Source organism: Ochotona princeps, chromosome 1 (assembly GCF_030435755.1).
Source record: "Ochotona princeps isolate mOchPri1 chromosome 1, mOchPri1.hap1, whole genome shotgun sequence".
Lineage (NCBI taxonomy): Eukaryota > Metazoa > Chordata > Mammalia > Lagomorpha > Ochotonidae > Ochotona > Ochotona princeps.
The window spans coordinates 20,550,052-20,568,182 of record NC_080832.1 but is presented as its reverse complement, the minus strand read 5'-3'; the positions used below and the strand labels follow the sequence as shown (position 1 = coordinate 20,568,182).

The window sequence follows — 18,131 nt, the reverse complement described above, 5'->3', positions numbered from 1 at the left end:
AAGCTAACCAAAATCAGACTGCTTTCTTAAAAAGAAAAATTCTGTAACTCCTTCCTGTTTCCCTTTACAAAGAAGAGCTTTCAGTTATTTAAAAAAAAAAAAAAAACAACCATTGGTTCTATCTCTTCCCCCAGACCACTACAGCTTGGCATGCATATAACATGGTGGGTACTGAGGAGAGGAACTAATGCAAGACACATCGGACACACCTAAAATATGCTCTACCTCTGCATTCTCGAATTTAAAATCTATTCAGAGGTTGCCGAAGAGTTATTAGCGGGCAAACAGCCACACTATTCCACAGAATATCCACATTTATAGCACAGATTAATACAAGGGGATGGGGACACAGAGTTGGCTTGAAAACCTGGCATTCAGACTTTTCCTATTTGGCCCACTCCTAGTGATTAAGACCTGAGAGTCCTGGGTCTTCTCTTCCTGTTCCCCCCCCCTTTCTTGTTGATGGTTTTAATCCAATTTGACTTTACTTAATAAGCCGTGAGCAGATCAGTACCCAGGTTAACAACGTTAAACTTGACACTTCCTATCCACTCTTTTATTCCCTGCTCCTGTACTACCAGGAGTGTGCATGGGTTGACACAGTCCTTGAAGGTTTAAAAAAAAACTTTCAAATTTCAGCTGCTCCCTTCCCTCCATATTTGATTCTTTCCTTTGCATAGCATTTAGTTCTCTTCCCTTTTTTCTTCTGCATATGCCTCCTACAGTTCCCATCTAGAAAATTTGTTGTGTAAATGAAATTACTCCAGCAACTCATCTTCATCCTCTTCCCTCCAAACTCATGAGACCACTCATTTTAGGAGGCCACTGTCTTTGGGAGTCAACTGACTCGTGTCAGGGCCCTTAGAATTCATCAGAGTATCCGAGCACGGACTTCAATCTGCCTGGCACTTGGATGTCTGCATCTCGCTTGCTTCACTGTTTGCCTTCTGGTCCCATGTTCTCTCTTCTGGTTAAGCATGTAACTTTTCTCCTTCAGCCTGACTTTGCAGCTCATGTCACAGTTGTTGGGAAATGGAATGGGAGTGCTGCTTGCTTTTCTGATGGCATGCTGGCATCCTCTGTTCCTTTAGGAGACCATTGCTCAGGTCAGAGGTGAGAAACACTGAAGGCTATGGCAGGGACTGTGGTTCTGGCATCAAGTTCACTGTTTTCCCTTCTCACCCCTTTACTTGGACAAGTCATTTCCCTTGAATAACCGCCTCATAAGTATTACCTATCTTATTCAATGTGGTTTACCACAGCAACCCAAACCGATTCTACTCCAATCTGTTGGTTCTACTGTCTCTTTTAAATATGTATCTTCCCCATGTGTTTCCATCTTTTCCCATATAACTACAGGGTATTTGGCTGCGTGTGCACATAAGCAGCTTGATGCAAAACCAGGAGCCTTTGTAATAAAAAATTGGGTTTTCATGGTAGGCACTCAGGACTTCTATTTATGAGAGTTACAGAATCCTATGGATAAGACAGATGAAGTTTAGGATAATAAAGCGTTTATAAGTTCCCTTGAAAAATCAACCTATATTTTAAAAATTCATATTCTTAGGGGCCAAGAACATAACTTAGGCATTGTTTTCAACTCTTTCAAGTGCCTTCCTCCAATGGCATCCAAGATTTAATGGTAACATGGTCCATATAAGCACCACTGAAATGGCAAGTCATGCTCATTACTTTTGACCATCACCCTGCATTTTATGTGAACAGCCTGAAAGCTATATCTTTAGAGTTCATTCCTTCTCTCCTTCTTGGCCTCAACCCTGCCCACCTCTTCTCCTCCAGGATCCCCTCAACATACAAGTACCTAAAAGACAAGGCTTTGGTTTTCCCAGAACCTTCTTTCTGCCTTATTCCTGCTCATTGTTTCTCACAGGTTATGGCTGTCCCCTTCTGAGCAGCCTTCCCAGCTATCATCAGGCATTGAGGAACACCTTCCTGCATCTGCACAGCTCAGCCAAAGCACTAAGTGAGCTTGCATTTAGGTTTTGCCTGCATGACAAGGTGTCCTGTGTTAGACCAGGAGTACTGCAGGCCATAAGAAGTGTTTGTAGAAGGAAAGAACTGACATCACACAGCAAACTTCTCACAGAAAACCATCATAATCCCTGAAGACACAGCTCTGCCGTATCCTTAAAAGGATAAAATGCATCCCCATCTTGCACCCATCCCCCCACTGTTTGCAGTGAGTGTTCTGAAGACTGGAAAACCCATTTCAAAGTACGGGGGGGTTGGAAAGTGCATCCCCATTTTAAAGCCTCTCACCTCATCAGTTTATATTTGGAAACAAAGGCTTTGCCACAGTCAGTCTGCAAGCACTTGAACAGCCGCTCCCTAAAGTAAGAAGAATTATGATAGTCAACTTCCCCAGGACGAGAAACACATTGTGACATAACTGCCAGGGCGACATGGCATGGGTTTTACCTCCCACACTTTCCTTTTCTGATGTTTTCACTAAATGCTGTGCCATTTAAGCACAAGTGGAAGGGGGGTGGCTGAGGACATCAGCAGGACCCCGCAGCTGGACCTCAGGCCAGGGCAGCAGAGTGGGCTGGGCTCTACCTCCCTTTACCTCATCCCAATTTAATGCAGTCTCAAGCTTGGTGCACGAAGTCAGAAGCGCAGGTGAGAGTCACGAACAGAAAGGTCATTCGTATCACCAGCGTGAGCACTGGGACACGTCCTGGATCACTGGACTGCCTGCAGGGAGAAGATTTTCTGGCATTAGTCATTTGCAAACAATGCTTTCCCTCCTGTGCCACTTGAGAACCAACATGTCTGCTAAAGAGCTCTTCCTGCAGCACCATTCTCCCTTTCTCCTGGGTGCTCTCAGAGTCCTTCTGCGTGGAAATCCGCCCACCTGCACCACTCCTGAGTGCAACCGTGTCAAGCACGCACTGTATTCTGATGGCCTCTCCTTTGTGATAAGCACAGTTCTTCCCACAAAGTCCCTATTATCTACTTCAAACCACAATTGCAGGTCAGTGTGCAGCTCAGATGACTAATTCGAAGATTACACACACACACACACACACACACACACACACACACTCACTCATACCCACCCCTTAGTGCATTTTTCTCTGGGACATAAGCAAAAATCACCCCGGCTTATTCAAACCATGGCTTTTCCTCTCCACTTGGCTGTTAGCATAAGTTGCTGCTCACACCTGTTTAAACTTCCAGAGGATGAGAAGAAATCATTTGTATAGACCTAAGTTAATTTGTTTATAAGATCACTATGCACAAGAATCGATACGTACAAAAGGCAAGTAAAGCTATTCCAGGGGCACCAATGCCCTCAGCAGAGGCAAAAGCTGTTCTGGACAATAAAGCTGATGGCTCAGGCGAAAGCTCAGGCTTTGCTCACATGCACAGGGACCATCTGTACTCATCCTTTCCCCTTTAGTTGGGGTACGTTTGCTCAAGCCCTTGCCCCAGCCTGTAAGGTCAGTGCAGCAAAGGTTGGTAGGCCACTTCTAAGGGGTAGGCCTGCTGCCTCCTCCCACTCATCTCAAACCCAAACTGCTATCATGCTTCCAACCCACAGTTACCACAAAAGTAGCCTCTCCTTGGCCTATCACTGGACCATCACTTGAGGAGTGATAGGTGCCTGAGGCAACATTATGAACAATACACTGGAACTCTGCATCACTGCAATCCTATGCTTTCCTCAGGTGGGTGACATGAACTTTTCAAGAGCCGATACTTAGAATAAAAGCAAAGCATTCCTAGTAAGAAAATAGGAAATCTGAAATGCTACAAAATTGACAATGTTATTAGTGCTAACATGAAGACACAAGTGGAAAATCCCACACCTGACCTCATATGACAAGTTGCCACCTAAATGCAGGTGCATTAAAAATTATATATAAAACAATGATATATAAAGTGACCACCAGGCAACATGTATAAGAAACATTAAGTATTTGCAAATATTCCAAAATCTGAAACATTTCCATTTCCAAACAAAAATCATAGATACTCAACCAGTATCTTATGTTTAAAAAAAAAAAAAAACAGCTTTGGATTGTAGGCCAGCCTTTTCTGATTTGTGAAGGAAGCAAGGCACCCACGGTACACTGATGAAGCACAGCATCTCTTAAAGCTTTGTTCCCTACCGTCATTCACTTACTGCCAAGCCTGGCTCTTGTTGAGGGTTAATTTTCATTCACCTTTTCAGTGGTTTTCAAATTATAAATCTGGAGTCTAACTAGATGAAATCTTATTGTAATAATAATTCATGCATTTTTAAAGATTCACATGTGCAAAGACAAACATAATCCTTTTTTAATTCACAAAAATGGCTACAAAGGCATTGAATTCCTCATCTTCTGTCTCAGTTGTGGGTTGTATCTGGTCAGAGTCTAAAGCACCAGCAAACAAAACACCTCTCCAGTTCTTGCCTCACCCACTTGGCATCTTTTAAGCTGACGTGAGCTCTTCGACCCAGAGGTCTGGCACTGATCCAAAGCCAGGGGCACGCTAACTCCTCAGTCCTCATGGCTCCCAGTGTCTTTTCTGGTGTTTTGGATTCTAGCTATGTGCATGACCTTCTTCCTTTGGGCTCCTGTTCTGGCTCTGCCCAAACCCTTCCCACACAGACTGCCTCCAGTACTCCCGTTTATGTCTAAGCCCTACCTTGAGGCAGCCCCAACAACCCTGGCCACAATCGAAAGCTCCTTCTAGGAATTTTATGGTGCTTGCCAAGTTTGTACTGCCAGATCTCATGATCTGTCCTACTTCTCATCCAGCCAAAGTCTGGCCACAATACTGGCCCAGCTCTAAAATACACCCATTCATTTCATAAGTTTGAAATGCATCCTTTCCACCTCTTTCCTTTATTGCTGAACTCAACATAGCACTCTTCACTTTGGAAAAGGAACTGAGGGTGGGATGGGTTTTGTCTCTGCCACCCACTTGCCAATTCCCTGCATCTACACTTTTAAATTTTTATTTCAGTAAAATTATGCTTCCTGATTTGTACTTTGGGAAATGACACGGATGGCCAATAGAATTTTCTGTGATGGAAATGAGGTATATCAAACAGCTACAGGAACATTCAAAAATGTGCTTAGAAACCAGTTTTGGCTTAACATTACCACATATAGCAAGGGTTGCAATTCTGGATGACACAGGCAGATTCCGAGTTTATTAGGAATTCCTCTGAAGTTGGCAGGGCTATTGATTCACCCTCAGGTGTTTTCCTGCGCACAGGAGGACTCTGATGTCACTTGTTTTTACAGACACACTGGAAATATTCCCCAGTGCCATTTCTAGCTTCCCTATGGTAGCTATTTTCTAGATTTTCATTTCCTCTTTTGGGATATTCACCTGATATATATGGAAATGAGCTGGACCTAAAAACTGGTTGTGATTTAAGAAGACATCTTACAAATGCACTTGATCAGTACTGGCTGGATGCCAATTAGTCCAATCTTGGGCTGAAACATGATGCACTTTCTGTCCATATTCTATAAAGTGACTCATGATTACCTTCCATTATCTGGCAAATTACCAGCAGTCCCAAGGGAGAACTGACAAAGCGATGCTTCTGAGTCACTCTGTTCCGTGACCTGACACACAGATTTCAATTGCCTCTCAAGCACAGTACTATCTCAACACCTGTCACTCTGTGAAGATAGTACGTTTTCCCCCCAAACCATCTCAGAACATAAATTTCCTTGATTCTAAAAATACAGAATGAGTGATACAGATTTGCCAGTATGCCAAAGAAGGCTTGTGCCATCTGCTTCACTCTGCTCCTACTAATTATTTTGAGGTTAGGAGAGAATCCGACTGGAATATGAACACATATATATGGCATCATTCAGGGAAGCCTGTGCTCCTTGGGGAATGGGGGGATACAATGGTCAGGGGGGAGGTCAGAGTACTAGTGTAGCTCCAGGACTTCCCCAGGGCTGCCTAACACAATCATCTCACAGTGGACAACTGTTCCACAGCATTCTCAAAATAAACTCGGATTTCTGGCTTCTATTTCCATTGTCCCCAGTGACACAATGCAAGGTCCACGCCGAGAGGAAATGCAATTTCCATGTTTGGTCTTCCACTTTGGCTGCTGTAACTTCTTGCTGCTCTTTTTTTTTCCCACCTGCATTCATCATCACTCTGTGGCTAAGAAAGATTCCAATCCAACATTCATGTCCCTCATCCTCCAAGACACATGCATTTTATTTACAAAAAAATTAATGACTAAGGCTGACTTTAAGAAGGTCCCTAAGACCTGTAAACTAGGCAACATTGAGTAGTGGAAAAGGATACATGGGAGTTGTTGATTTGGCTTTAAGGAAGCTTCTAGAGTGGTCATTTTCTCAGGATCAGTTCCTTAAAGGATTTGGGTACCATGTTTTCAACATCAAATTTGAAAAACAAACAAAAAACTATTCAGAAATTCCAGCAGGAGAAACAAGATGTGCAGGACCTTCTGGTACTGCTTCCTTTTTATTACGTATTCTAAAATCTGCTAGTTGTTATATCTGAGTAAATCACGTTTTAGAAAAGCTGGGTTAAATAATTTGATCAATCAAAAATGTGCACATGGCACTAGGCAGACCTGGCTCAAGAGTACAGATGTGTGGTGAGGATCTCACAGCTGGCTGTGGATGGATTAGCAACCTTGGTTCACAGCAGGGTTGCATAAGTGGGGCCCTTGGAAGACTTTGGAAGCCTTGAGATTTCTCTAGAATGCTGTGGAAAATTATGGAGCATGAAACATGAGGGAGCTCCTATGCAGGGAGTGAGTAGGACCACAGCCTTCTTCAGATGTTCTAAAGGGTCCTAGATTCAAGTACTTGAAGAACTTCTTGGTGCTCTCAGCCAGCCTCCCAACTCTTCATAAAGTTGCTGATATTTCCTAGTCCATAGGCTATGCATTTTGTGTATGAATTTCATTGGATTAAACTAAAAACAAGTTTTAAAATGTTTTGAAATTCAGGTAGTATGGAACGTGCACTAATTTCACTTTAAATTTGCATAGACATAGATCTATCAGGTCTTGTAACATAAGACAATCTCACTTACTACTAGAAGGCACGCTGCCCTCAAACTTGCAGGAATTTAGTGGCCAGTATCTTTAAAAACCATCCATGGAAATCTCTGCCTTCAGTCTGATCATTAGGATCCGTTAACGCCTGGAACTTTCTGGGGTGACCTGGTAAATTGAACCCCAGGCCCGTCCCCCTACCTGTCTGCAGACCTCCTCCTCCACATGGCACCAACTACAAGCCACTCACCACTTCCTTAATTTGTTACAACCTCTCATGCTAATGTGGCTCCCTTTGTCAGTCTGCCTAACATCCCTGGATCCATCAGAAAGTCACCCCACCCCTATCTCCCAGATTCTGCATAAACTCCTCTTCCAAGTGGCAGGGTGATTAAAGTGCAGGAAACACCTCTACATTCCTGTCCTAGTGATAGCTTTTCTCTGGTTTATGCTCATTGGAAAGAATCCCCAAATGCTTCCACCCCTCAGCTGTGCTCTGGGGAGCTTTTGAACAGTCAGTGCAAGATTCATTTTCTAGTGACTAAGCTCTTATTTTCTTAGAAGTGAGCCCTAAGATAAGCAAGAAAGCCACAGTGAAATAACTTATCTAATATTCAGGGAGGGGATTTGAGAAATATGTCCAGTTGCTTCGCCCATAGCTTTAGAACATCAAACCTACACACTCATGTAAAATTTGATAAAGGACAGGGCACCCTGTGTTCACGAACACTATAATATCTTAAGATGGACACAGCCCCAGTCTTTCCTGAAAACCCACTAAAACAGTATTAGTGGGGTTTTTGAAAATCACACCCATGATAACAAAGTGGCAATGAATTCTGGCAGCAGAAAGCCAGTAAACAAGCTATTCTGAGAAAGCTGGTTTCTAAGCCCATAATGAAAATCTATGAAGCAACCCGATTTATCTAGCAGAACAGTAAAAGTCACAGAAATTCAGGATACTGCACACCTCTGGAAATGAGATTCATAGGAACAAAATAGTACAAGCAGCTTGAAGTCTACTGATGAAGCCCTACAGTGGAGCTACTCCCTACACATCCTTGCCTAAGACAAGCTCTGAAGCTTCTCCCTGCAGAGAGCACACTGGAGGGCATTGATCTTCGGAAACCTGGTAGCCAGCCCCCTTCTCAGCAGCACCACACAACCAGGCCTGGACCCTCATGGCGGGATGTGGGGCTCATCCTCCCGGGGGGGCTGTGGCTGAGCTGGTCCAGCCCAGGAAAAGCAAACTTCATAGAAGGACAAGTGAGGGCTCCTCAAGGACTCTCCTTCATATATGACAGAGGCCCTTGGTGTACAAAGCTTTCATCAGCGTTTTGTCATGGTTGTACTCGTACAGCAGTAGGCAGCTAAGGGCCAGCAGAAATCAGCCGTGAGAAAAAAACTGACACCAAAGCATTTCAGAGGGAAAACAGAGACTCTTTAGAGAGGGGAAAATCTGAAAAACAAGCATCATTAATATGCCAGAAAGGGAAGAAGGAGATCCCTAAAAGAACAGGGTTTTTGCTTAATAGGAGAACAACTGACAAAAGGGCTGAGACCCAGGCAAGATCCTTGGGACTGTTTCAGGTACCAGCCTTACCAGGGCCATATCTGAGAATCTAGAGTTTTAACAATCACACTGATGAGGCGTAGACACCTTCACATTGGACAGGGTGGCTTACTTTCAGGATGCCTATGTTTTTCAGGTTGGCTACACCTAATGATCACAGTGATTTACCACCAGGAAGTCAACTTTCATAACTCAATGAGCACAACATAAAAAATTATTTTAAAGCAAAATCATTTATAGGTTAAGTGGTTAAGAAGTGCAGTGAAAGAGGATTTTTAAGTGAACAAAACAGAGTTTACTGTCTACATTGCTTGACAAAGTTACCTATTACTGCTGCTTCTATTAACCATTCTGTTATTGTACCAGAAGTCATGAGTTGTACAATAAGGCAATAAGCAGAAATAAAAGGATACAAAATTATCTACATAGAAAACCTAGAAGAATTTACATGCAGAAGAACATAATTAGGAATTTTGGCAAAGAATCACAAATCGGTTGCATTCCTAATTGCCAGCAGATATAAATCTAATTCATAATACCATATGTATTAGCTACTAAACAATGATATCTAAGAAATGCCCAACCGAATGGACAGCATAGAAGACTGGAATCATGGATAAGAACACATGTATTCAGAGATTATCTTCCTTAGGAGTCAGCTGATTCAATTAAATTACTTTTTGGTGACTTACACATTAATAAAAAGTAATCAAACAAAAGAATGAATAAAAATCGAGACAGTTGTGGGTTGAATGGTCTTGTCTGGAGATTGATCATTCTGTTTGGGAGTTTTAGAAAGATTTCAGGGAGTTCAAGTTCAAGTTTGCCAGGTATTCAACCAGGAAGTGATAATTTAGAACTGGAAAAATGAATCAATTTAGGAGCACTTGTTAAATGAGTATTTCAATAGGGCTGGGATATGCAAGAAATGTATATATCATGACTTGGCCTTAATGAGTCATGTAAAATTAAGAGGTACTAAGCCACCAGAGAAAGGATGAACACGCAACAACTCATGTTAAGCAATGAACTTGTCATTAGATGATATTTTGTGATGCTGGCAAAGGGATGCAACATGGAGAATGGCAAGACTTGGGGCCGTGACACCACTTACACTCCTACCCTGTCTCAGCAGACCTACAGACAGAGAAGAGAGCAGGTGTAAGTTATACTGTGGAAGCAGACCTGTAACATTAGGATTTGAGTTACAGGGAAATGGTGACAGTAATGGCAGAGGGGGAAACAGCAATCATACTTAGCAGAAAACTCCAACAAAAATATTGGAGTTAGGGGTTCAGTGTTAGACATCTTAGGTTCAACGGTGCCTAACAGACATTCAGGCCAGCAAGAGCTACAGTAGGCAGTTGCTAGGTGCTCTCCTGGGCCAAAGGACACTGATACTCTTTGACTTCAAGGAAAGGGGTGCTATTCTCAACTTCCTTTCTCTGGGTCAAAGTTACTCTGAGCTCTTCCTGGGTGGACTCACATCGTGTAGGTAAGCTCACATGACCAGCCTCGATCAAGATCAGTGGTTTTTTTTTTCTTTCCAGAATGGTTAAGAAGCTAACCCTGGAGGGAAGGAGGCATCTGCTTGCTTTACAGCAGGATGCAGCTAAACCACAGTCAGGATAATCAGCACACTGAGGGAGTGATACTGGAAGGCTTGTGGGGACGCTCAGCTTCAGAGTCTAAGGACAGAGGCACCTTCCTCCTCTACATTCCCCCTATTTCCTTTTGAGTGAGATAGTGCAGTTACAGGTTTATGGTAATGAAAAATAACCCAGGTGAAAAATACACTTGTATCCAAAAAACTTGATACCTACATAATTTCTGGATGGTGATTATACAAACTAGACCCCCAAGTGCTTAAAAGAAAACACCAAAAACAAACAAGACAACCTTTTGATTGCTTAAGCTACTAGAAGGTGGAATTTTTACAGATCAGAGTGTTAAAAAAAAATGAAAAGTTTATTTATTTGGAAGGCAGAAATGACAGAGATATATCTTCTGCCTTCTACTCCTCAAATGTCTGTCATGTCCAGTGCTGGATCAAGCTAAAACCAGGAGTCCAGACCTCAATCTAGCTCTCCCCCATGGATGGCATGGACCCAGGCAGTTGGACCACCATCATCTGCTGCCTTTCCAGGGCCTTCAGCAAGGAGCTGGATTAGGGGAGAAGCAGTTGGAACTCGAATTAGTGCTCCTATATAGAATATGTTGCAAATAGGGACGTAACCCATTGTGCCACAATGCCACCTCCAGGGTCTTCTGTTATAATTTGTGAAGTAGATGGCAGATAGCACCTTAAAGGCTGGCCAGCAACTCCATATCTCCATTGAGGTAAAGGGAGAGAGAGATGGGGAGAGAAAAGCAGAGGAGGCCAATAAAAAACAGCACAAAGGAGAATGGGGGAGAAACCCTAAGAAGCCATTGGAAAGGGTCACACTGATGAATATGAACCTCAGAGCCACAGAAATCTGAGAAGAAAACTGCCTGGGAGAGAGGATACCTCTGACAGGAAGGCAGATCCAACACCACAGATGGAGCTCATCTCTCAGTCACCCAACCTCCCCCTCCTCATTGCACAGCCTGGGAGCAGGGAACTGGGGCAGCTTAGGACCCCACAGAGTACCAAGCGGCAAACCCTCAAGGAGAAAAGTGGGAAGGTGGTACCTTGAAGACCCGTGTCCCTTCTGGTTCCCTCTGCTCTCCCCAAAAGGAAATGGAGCTGTCCCTACTGTCAGATAGCAGCATTCCAGAAGAGCCAGGTACATGGCCATGAAGGTGCGAAACAGTCAAGTGCGTCCAGAGAGGCAAGTGGCAAGGCCAGGGCTGGCTCTCAGGTTTGAAGGTAACCATTGATTAATGAAGCTCTGAGGCAGCCTGGCAGTATTGAAGCATGGTCAGGGTCTCCATTCCTCTTTGCCTCCCAAATCCAAACAAAAGCCTCTGATATTAGGAGGGGGATTTTGTAATCATTAAAATCAAGGACGGGGATGCTTCCTTTGTGACAGCCGAATACAGATCCCCCTGCTCCCTCCCTGTAAACCCTCAATGACACTCCGTTAGGGTCTGCTCCAATAGCTGACAGTAGTGATCTCTCTGCTTGAGACTCTCAATGCAGGGCACAGAGGAAACAACTCTAATTAGCAGCAGGACCTATTGTCCCAAGAAGGTCACCATTCTAGGGGAAAGAAAGCCTGATTTCTTGCCAGGAAGTAGTGAAGGTATAAGCTCTTAATTGTGAAAAGAAAGAAAACCATGAAAACCATGCTAGTCACACCGACAATGGGAAGCTAGACCTGTAGATTGAAATCACTTGTGGGAACCTTGAAGGCTGGGAGTTCTTACAAAGGCCAACCAGGATGAAAGTGTACTGGTTGGATCAAACTCACAGAGAAAGGCCTAGAGGCACAGACCATGGCACCAGGGCATGACCGGGTAGTGGGACTACAAACAACAAAACACATGTTTGTTTCTGAGTATGTGTGCTTTCTCAACGCTGATAATGATCACCTATGCCCTAAGTGGGCAAAAGAGAGGGGGCAGAGGAAAGAACACAGGGAAGGAAGTTCTGAGGCCTGAGTGGTGCAAAGTGGTCTGGCCGAGGGTGGTGGTGTACAGGAGTGTCTCGGGGGAGGGACTGTGGAAGAGACCATACAATGCACTGGGTGGCAGAAAGTGGGTTTATGCCATAGGGAAGTGAGGTCCTCTGGGCCACAGATCGTACTACAGAGAGAAGGAAGGCTACAGGACACCACTTCTCCTGACCCATGGAGGACTGGGTTGTGGAGAGGAAACAGTTGATTAAAAGACGCTGCTCTGAAAGCCTGAATGGTTCCATTCACATACATGACCCAAGACCAAATACGACTACCCTGGACTTAGATGTGATGGGCATGTTGACCAGGACAATGTTGACTGTTTACATTTTCCCATCAGGAGAGTCTCCAGAACTTTAGCGACCATGCAGCGAGAGCTGTGAAACCGCTGCACCTGCTCCCAGGGGCTCTTTGAACCCCCGGTTGTCCACTGTTCTCTCGGGCCACAGTCAAGGGCTTTATCTTAGTCTCTTTACCTATCAAGTGGGGATAATGATGCCTTTTTCCTATCCCATAGGACTGTGAGATGGAAATTATTAGACGAAAAATGGCATGAAAGGTCTCTATGAGCCTTCTGCCCAGACCCACTTGAATGTTGATAACCTCCTTCAGGGGCCATACAAAATTACCAACTTAAAAATGAGCCTGCCACAGATGTACTGAATTTTGAATCCTGCTTATAGATGCCGTGGCAGGACCATATCAAATGATTTTGAGGGCTGTGTTCTATCCACAGCCTACCAGCCTGGCGTTTTCCATCCCAGCTATAGGCCTTATTTTATTCAACAAAGTGACTGCACCAAGCTTAAATGCCCTCCCATGTCCCATCCAACAAATCAAATGCCACAAAGCAAATATTTCCTCCAGAATACTTCATTTTAAATAGATAATTTCCCTGACTCTTTACAATTATCTTGTTTTTTTAAAAATTTTAAATGGCTTCCACTTTGAAACAGTGTGGCTCTGAAGAGACAAGGCGATTTTCCTGGTTGCTACACTGGCCTCTCTGAAAGGGTGAGATGACTATTAAGGAAATAAGGGGGTGGAGGAACTGAAACCGAGTGGAATACTAGCAAGCAGGGCCTCTTCTTTCCACCTTAAGTCTTTTCTCCCCCCATTCACAGCCCTCAGGCCTTTTGTTTGTTTAACAAACCATTACAATCATACCCAGTTCAATGAAGGGAGGAATGTGAACTCGCTAAGTAGCTGTCCTTGGAATCCACATGTGTGGTCCATCCCCCAGTCCATCCACAGGCGGAATCACAGTGCGGCCCAATGCTCCTCCCGCCCTGGACGCCAGGCACCTTGCTCACAATGAGCGCCAATCTCCCCCCATGCATGCTTGCCACTCCTTCTCAGTGGTCTGTAGCAAAAAGTCTCAAGTTGTGCTTCCTCCTCGGCTTGCCTGACCGTTATACTGTCCATCCTGCTTGGGCTTGTCCATTCAGCTCCTGAGATAGTAGACACTGCCGGCTGGGCTGCTCCCACCCCCTCCCCTATTTGCTTGTAGCCTGTGAACTTCCCAGGAAATACTGGCAGCCACATTCCAGGGTCTTACACCCAGAATTCCCCACACTAGATATTATGCAACCTTCCCTACCTCCTCCCGCCCCCTACAACTCCCAAATCTAGTCAGAATTGCTAGTGCTTGCCCCATGTCCTAGGAGATATGCTGGTTCCATCGAAGCACAATTTCAATTGTACAAATTAAAATGATACTGAGTAACAATGTCATACTTCAGTATGTAACAGTTGGCTCATAAAGCCATTTCATGCCATTTTGGTCTAATAATTTCCATCTCACAGTCTTACAGGATAGGAAAAAGGCATCATTATCCCTACTTGATAAAGAGACTAAGGCTTGGTTCATTTCACATAGGCCCTGATTTAAAAAAAAAAAAACCCTGCAACTAATATATATATAATATACCACAAAGTGCCTAGCATATACCAAGTGCCACCCCCAAAAATGTCAGTGTCCTCTAGCACCCATCACTAATGATGACGTATGGATGCCTCGTGCTCTTTCTGCCTCTCCCTTGCCACCCTCCTAAGCCACGCTGGCTGCATGAGCCATGAACTTCAGCAATAGCTTTTCCTCCACTCAGGCCACACACAGCCTTCAAATTCAGACACGATTCTCTAGTGCATGTGGGATGTGCTCAGCCTCAGGCTCATCAGTCACCAACTTCCACAAAGCAAGACAACCCTTGGCACATTTCTTATGAAACAAGCAAGGTATGTAGTCAGGTACACTTTCAAGCTTTCCAACTGACATGGTCATCAGCAGAAAATGTCATGGGTCTGCAGGTATGGTGGAGTACGGAACAGCAGCTGTCACTGACAGGTGCTCCTTGCATCAGATTCCCTAAAACGTACAGTGTACCAACAACTTACCAAAGGCCACGAGAATCCTGCTCTAAGGCATTTTCTTGCTGAGGGGGGAAAGCACTTGTTTTCCACTTTTTTGGAAGGACCTCAAACCACCATTACGTTCATAACTAACTTTGCTACATGTTTCCAAGCAATTATTAACACACTGACCAAGTACAAATCATTTAAAAGCATGCACACCTACTGGTTGACAGGACACGTCAGCTGCAAGGCAGGTGCGGTGTCTTCCCACAAGTGGGTCTGAAGATTCCAACCTGTAAGAGACCTTGCACATCTTCAATGAATGAAACGCTAGCCCCCATTTTGCTATAACCTGAGTTCCTCTTGAAGCGTGCGCATGCATGTGCACACATACAACACACACACACGCACACACATAAAACACACACATGGTGACAGTGCTCCACCACTCCATTATGCATTTTAACAGATGATTTCACTCAATGTCATCTCCTTTGTCCTACTTGCAACTGGATTAGAACTCTCAAGTTTTTCCCTGCTTTCTGCAAGTAAAAACAAACACAACATATAAAATTGCTTACAGGAGATATTCAAAACATCACTCAGATGAAATCGTGTTGTTTTAAACCAACAGTAACAGAACCTGAAACAGATTATAAACGGAAAGTCAACAGCAACCAGTTGGCACTCATTCTCAACAAGTTTGATATACTTCTATAGTCTCTAAACTGAATATTTATTTGAATGGTTACTAAACCTAGCTATGCACTGAAGTAGCAGGGAAACCTTTTAAAAATATAGATTTGTAGGCCACAGGGCAAGCAAACTGCATGATTTGAGCTCCAGGAATTTATGTTTTCAGCCAGTTCTTCAGGGCCAAGTCTATGGTCAGCTTTATATGGCTGAAATAGCAGGTATTTGGAAACTATCATCTCTGCTCACTAATTAATTATAAACTTGACATCTTCCAGCTAAGACTATTCCAATCAACTGCTCCTCTTAAGAGGAGAGCTTTTCAGGACTTTCTTAACCAGTACAGAGTTAAATCTAATATCAAACAAAACAAATTGCAATTAAAAAAGCTATGCCCACTTACTTTTTATCAGAACATTTTTTTTAAGAAGGGAAAAAGTAAGGTCATTTTTATCTAAAGTTTTAAGATACCCTATTACAACTGAAGAAAAAGCTGAGATGAGCTGGCTATCTATTGGAACCATTCAGAGAATTGGTTTTCAATGTATTCCTTGTTTTGCATCTATGAACATTTCACAAATCATCTTCATGGTCCATTTCCTCTCTAAGTGCTCACCATTTGTTGTGGAGGTTTAATTGGGTGGTCTCCAGAGGCATGTATTAATTTTTTTTGAGAGCTTTTGAAAATGTTAAAGCAAAAAAAAAATCTAGTTCTTGTGGAGGATTTTTCCCTTTGCACCTGCCTATCTTGTCAACAAACAACACAAACCTATGTGTTCAGAGAGGCAGGGACTCTCTCCCCTGCTTCACAGGAAAGGGTACAGGGACCAGGAGGTACGCAAACCAGGCAGGGGAGCAGTTGAGCTGCATTGTCCATGTATTCAAATGATCACTAAGAGAAAGCGACTCTCTTCGGCATTCAACAATGCTCTGTGGCCTCTGAGGGCTCACCCAGGAACTTACTCTGAAGCTGTTCAATACAGCAATAGTCCTAGTGAAAGAAGAGAGGTCTGGCAGGAGGAAGTGCAGTCCTATGCATCCCATCTGCTATTAGGGCAAACAGCTCACAATGCCACCAAGGGCCTAATAGGCCCAGCCAGGGGAAGAAGGCACATGCACTTATTGGCCATTTAAGATAGCCATGACAGGGAAAATAATAACACAGTGCACTTTGACAGCATGTTACCTGCCAACTGCTTTTTGGGTCAGAATTTAAGTTCCAAAGGCAGAGAAAAATGTTGTCATTTTGTTTTTCAGGGAAGTATGTGGGGGAAATTAAAATCGAAAAATCTTTAATGTTTTGTGTTCCAGAGTATCAATAGGAATTAAAAAAAGCACATTTTTTAATCAATGGAGACTGGCAAATGGTAAACAGATTACTTGTTTTTAATGAACAGGAAAACATTTTTGGAAACCATCCATTGACCAAAAAAAAAAAAGATTCTTGAATCTAGAGTGTATGCTTTCTAGAACCCATTTTGCTCTCATGAGTATGTTTTTCTAGGCATTTAGTTTGGAGAATAGCTTTCAGGAACAAGTCTTTTTCTTGGTTCATGAATTGGGTTAGCCGCCTACTGAGCCTGCACTGAAACTCTGAACAAAGGGATTTCCTTCCAGCTCCAGCCGCTTCACTTCCAGCTCCTCCTGGTTTTACTCAGAAAAATTCCTCAAACTGACTTCTTTATGATTGTATTACTTACTATTATTGCTAATGATCTGAATAGAAATAACTGGGTAACAAACCCAAAACACTGAAAAGTCTGCCCTGGATTTCTATGGAAAAAGCCTCTAGATGGAAGATGTACAAAGCTTGCTTTAAAAGCCTCTCAAATCTATTTTGTCTTTTGAGGACTTTTATTCTGGATGGAAGGAGCTCACCCAGTTTGGTAGATTCCCAATCACTAAACCTTATTTCAGGAGAGTGGGTCTTGGTGAGCAAGGAGATGGTGGTATCTTTGAATTGGACAACCTAACTGGAGCATTCAGAGTCACTTCCAAATAACAATGCCATTTAAAAGATGCCACAGAGGGGCACACTGCTAAAGATGATGGGGAGTTTGAATAGATTTGTGGGTCTAGCACCTGGCCCTCACCCCTCTCCCATTATATACAATACCTGGAAGACTCATTGACAACCCAAGGTTTCAACTATTTCTTGACGTCAGAAACCTCCCAGTCTTTCTCTTCAATGGTCAGCTTTCATTCAAATTCCCAACAAATGTGTCTCATTTTCTCCCATACTGGGGACAGCGTGGTATTTCACCATGCTCCCAAAGTCTAAAGCACAGGTTTCACACTCCAGCCCTCCAGCCCAGCTCCTCCTCCAGCACATCTGTGTCAATTCATAGTATCATCATGCAACAGCAGTCTTCAGCTCTCAGGTGTTTACCGGGTAATAACCATGGTTTAAAGCACTTGGGTTAACACCCTCCATCAACATATGTGAGGGAGTGCCAACTGTATTTTACTTTGAAAGAAACTAAGGCTTAGATGATACATTACTTTGTCCATGCTCCCACAACCAGATGAAACTGTGCTGTGTGCCCAGAATGTATGATTTCAAAGTCAACCCCCTCACATTGTAACCTTTTTAAAGTCAGACACTCCTACTATATTGGTTAACCTATTCTGTGAGCTTATGGTCTCCCAAAATTGATTTCCTCCTCTTACTTCCCATGGTTGCCTACACTTTGGGTGATGTTTCACCCTTACAACAGCTTCCATATCAGCATGGCAACACAGCTTCAGAATCCCACCTTGTCCTCCCAACAAAGGCCCTTCCTGGCTGATGGGCAGCTGGGGGCAGGTTTTATAACTGCTGTCCCTATATTTCAGCTCAATCAAAGGCAGACGCAGCTTGAAGACGTTCATCTTGGTTAACATCCAAGTG

General features: G+C 43.5%; 1 protein-coding gene across 2 annotated transcripts in view; it reads right to left on the bottom strand.

Moving 5' to 3' along the window:
- PLAGL1 (PLAG1 like zinc finger 1) overlaps window positions 1-18,131 on the bottom strand; it is a 48,385-nt gene that overhangs the window by 2,254 nt on the left and 28,000 nt on the right. The window contains exons 5-7 of one of the 2 annotated variants that reach the window (XM_058668230.1): window positions 14,768-14,841; window positions 2,588-2,715; window positions 2,281-2,349 (exon numbers count right to left, since the gene is read on the bottom strand). In XM_058668230.1, the coding sequence (XP_058524213.1) occupies window positions 2,281-2,349; window positions 2,588-2,592 (74 nt within the window). In that variant the 5' untranslated portion in view covers window positions 2,593-2,715; window positions 14,768-14,841. The remainder of the gene's footprint in view (window positions 1-2,280; window positions 2,350-2,587; window positions 2,716-14,767; window positions 14,842-18,131) is intronic. The other variant, XM_058668165.1, reaches the window with a different exon arrangement.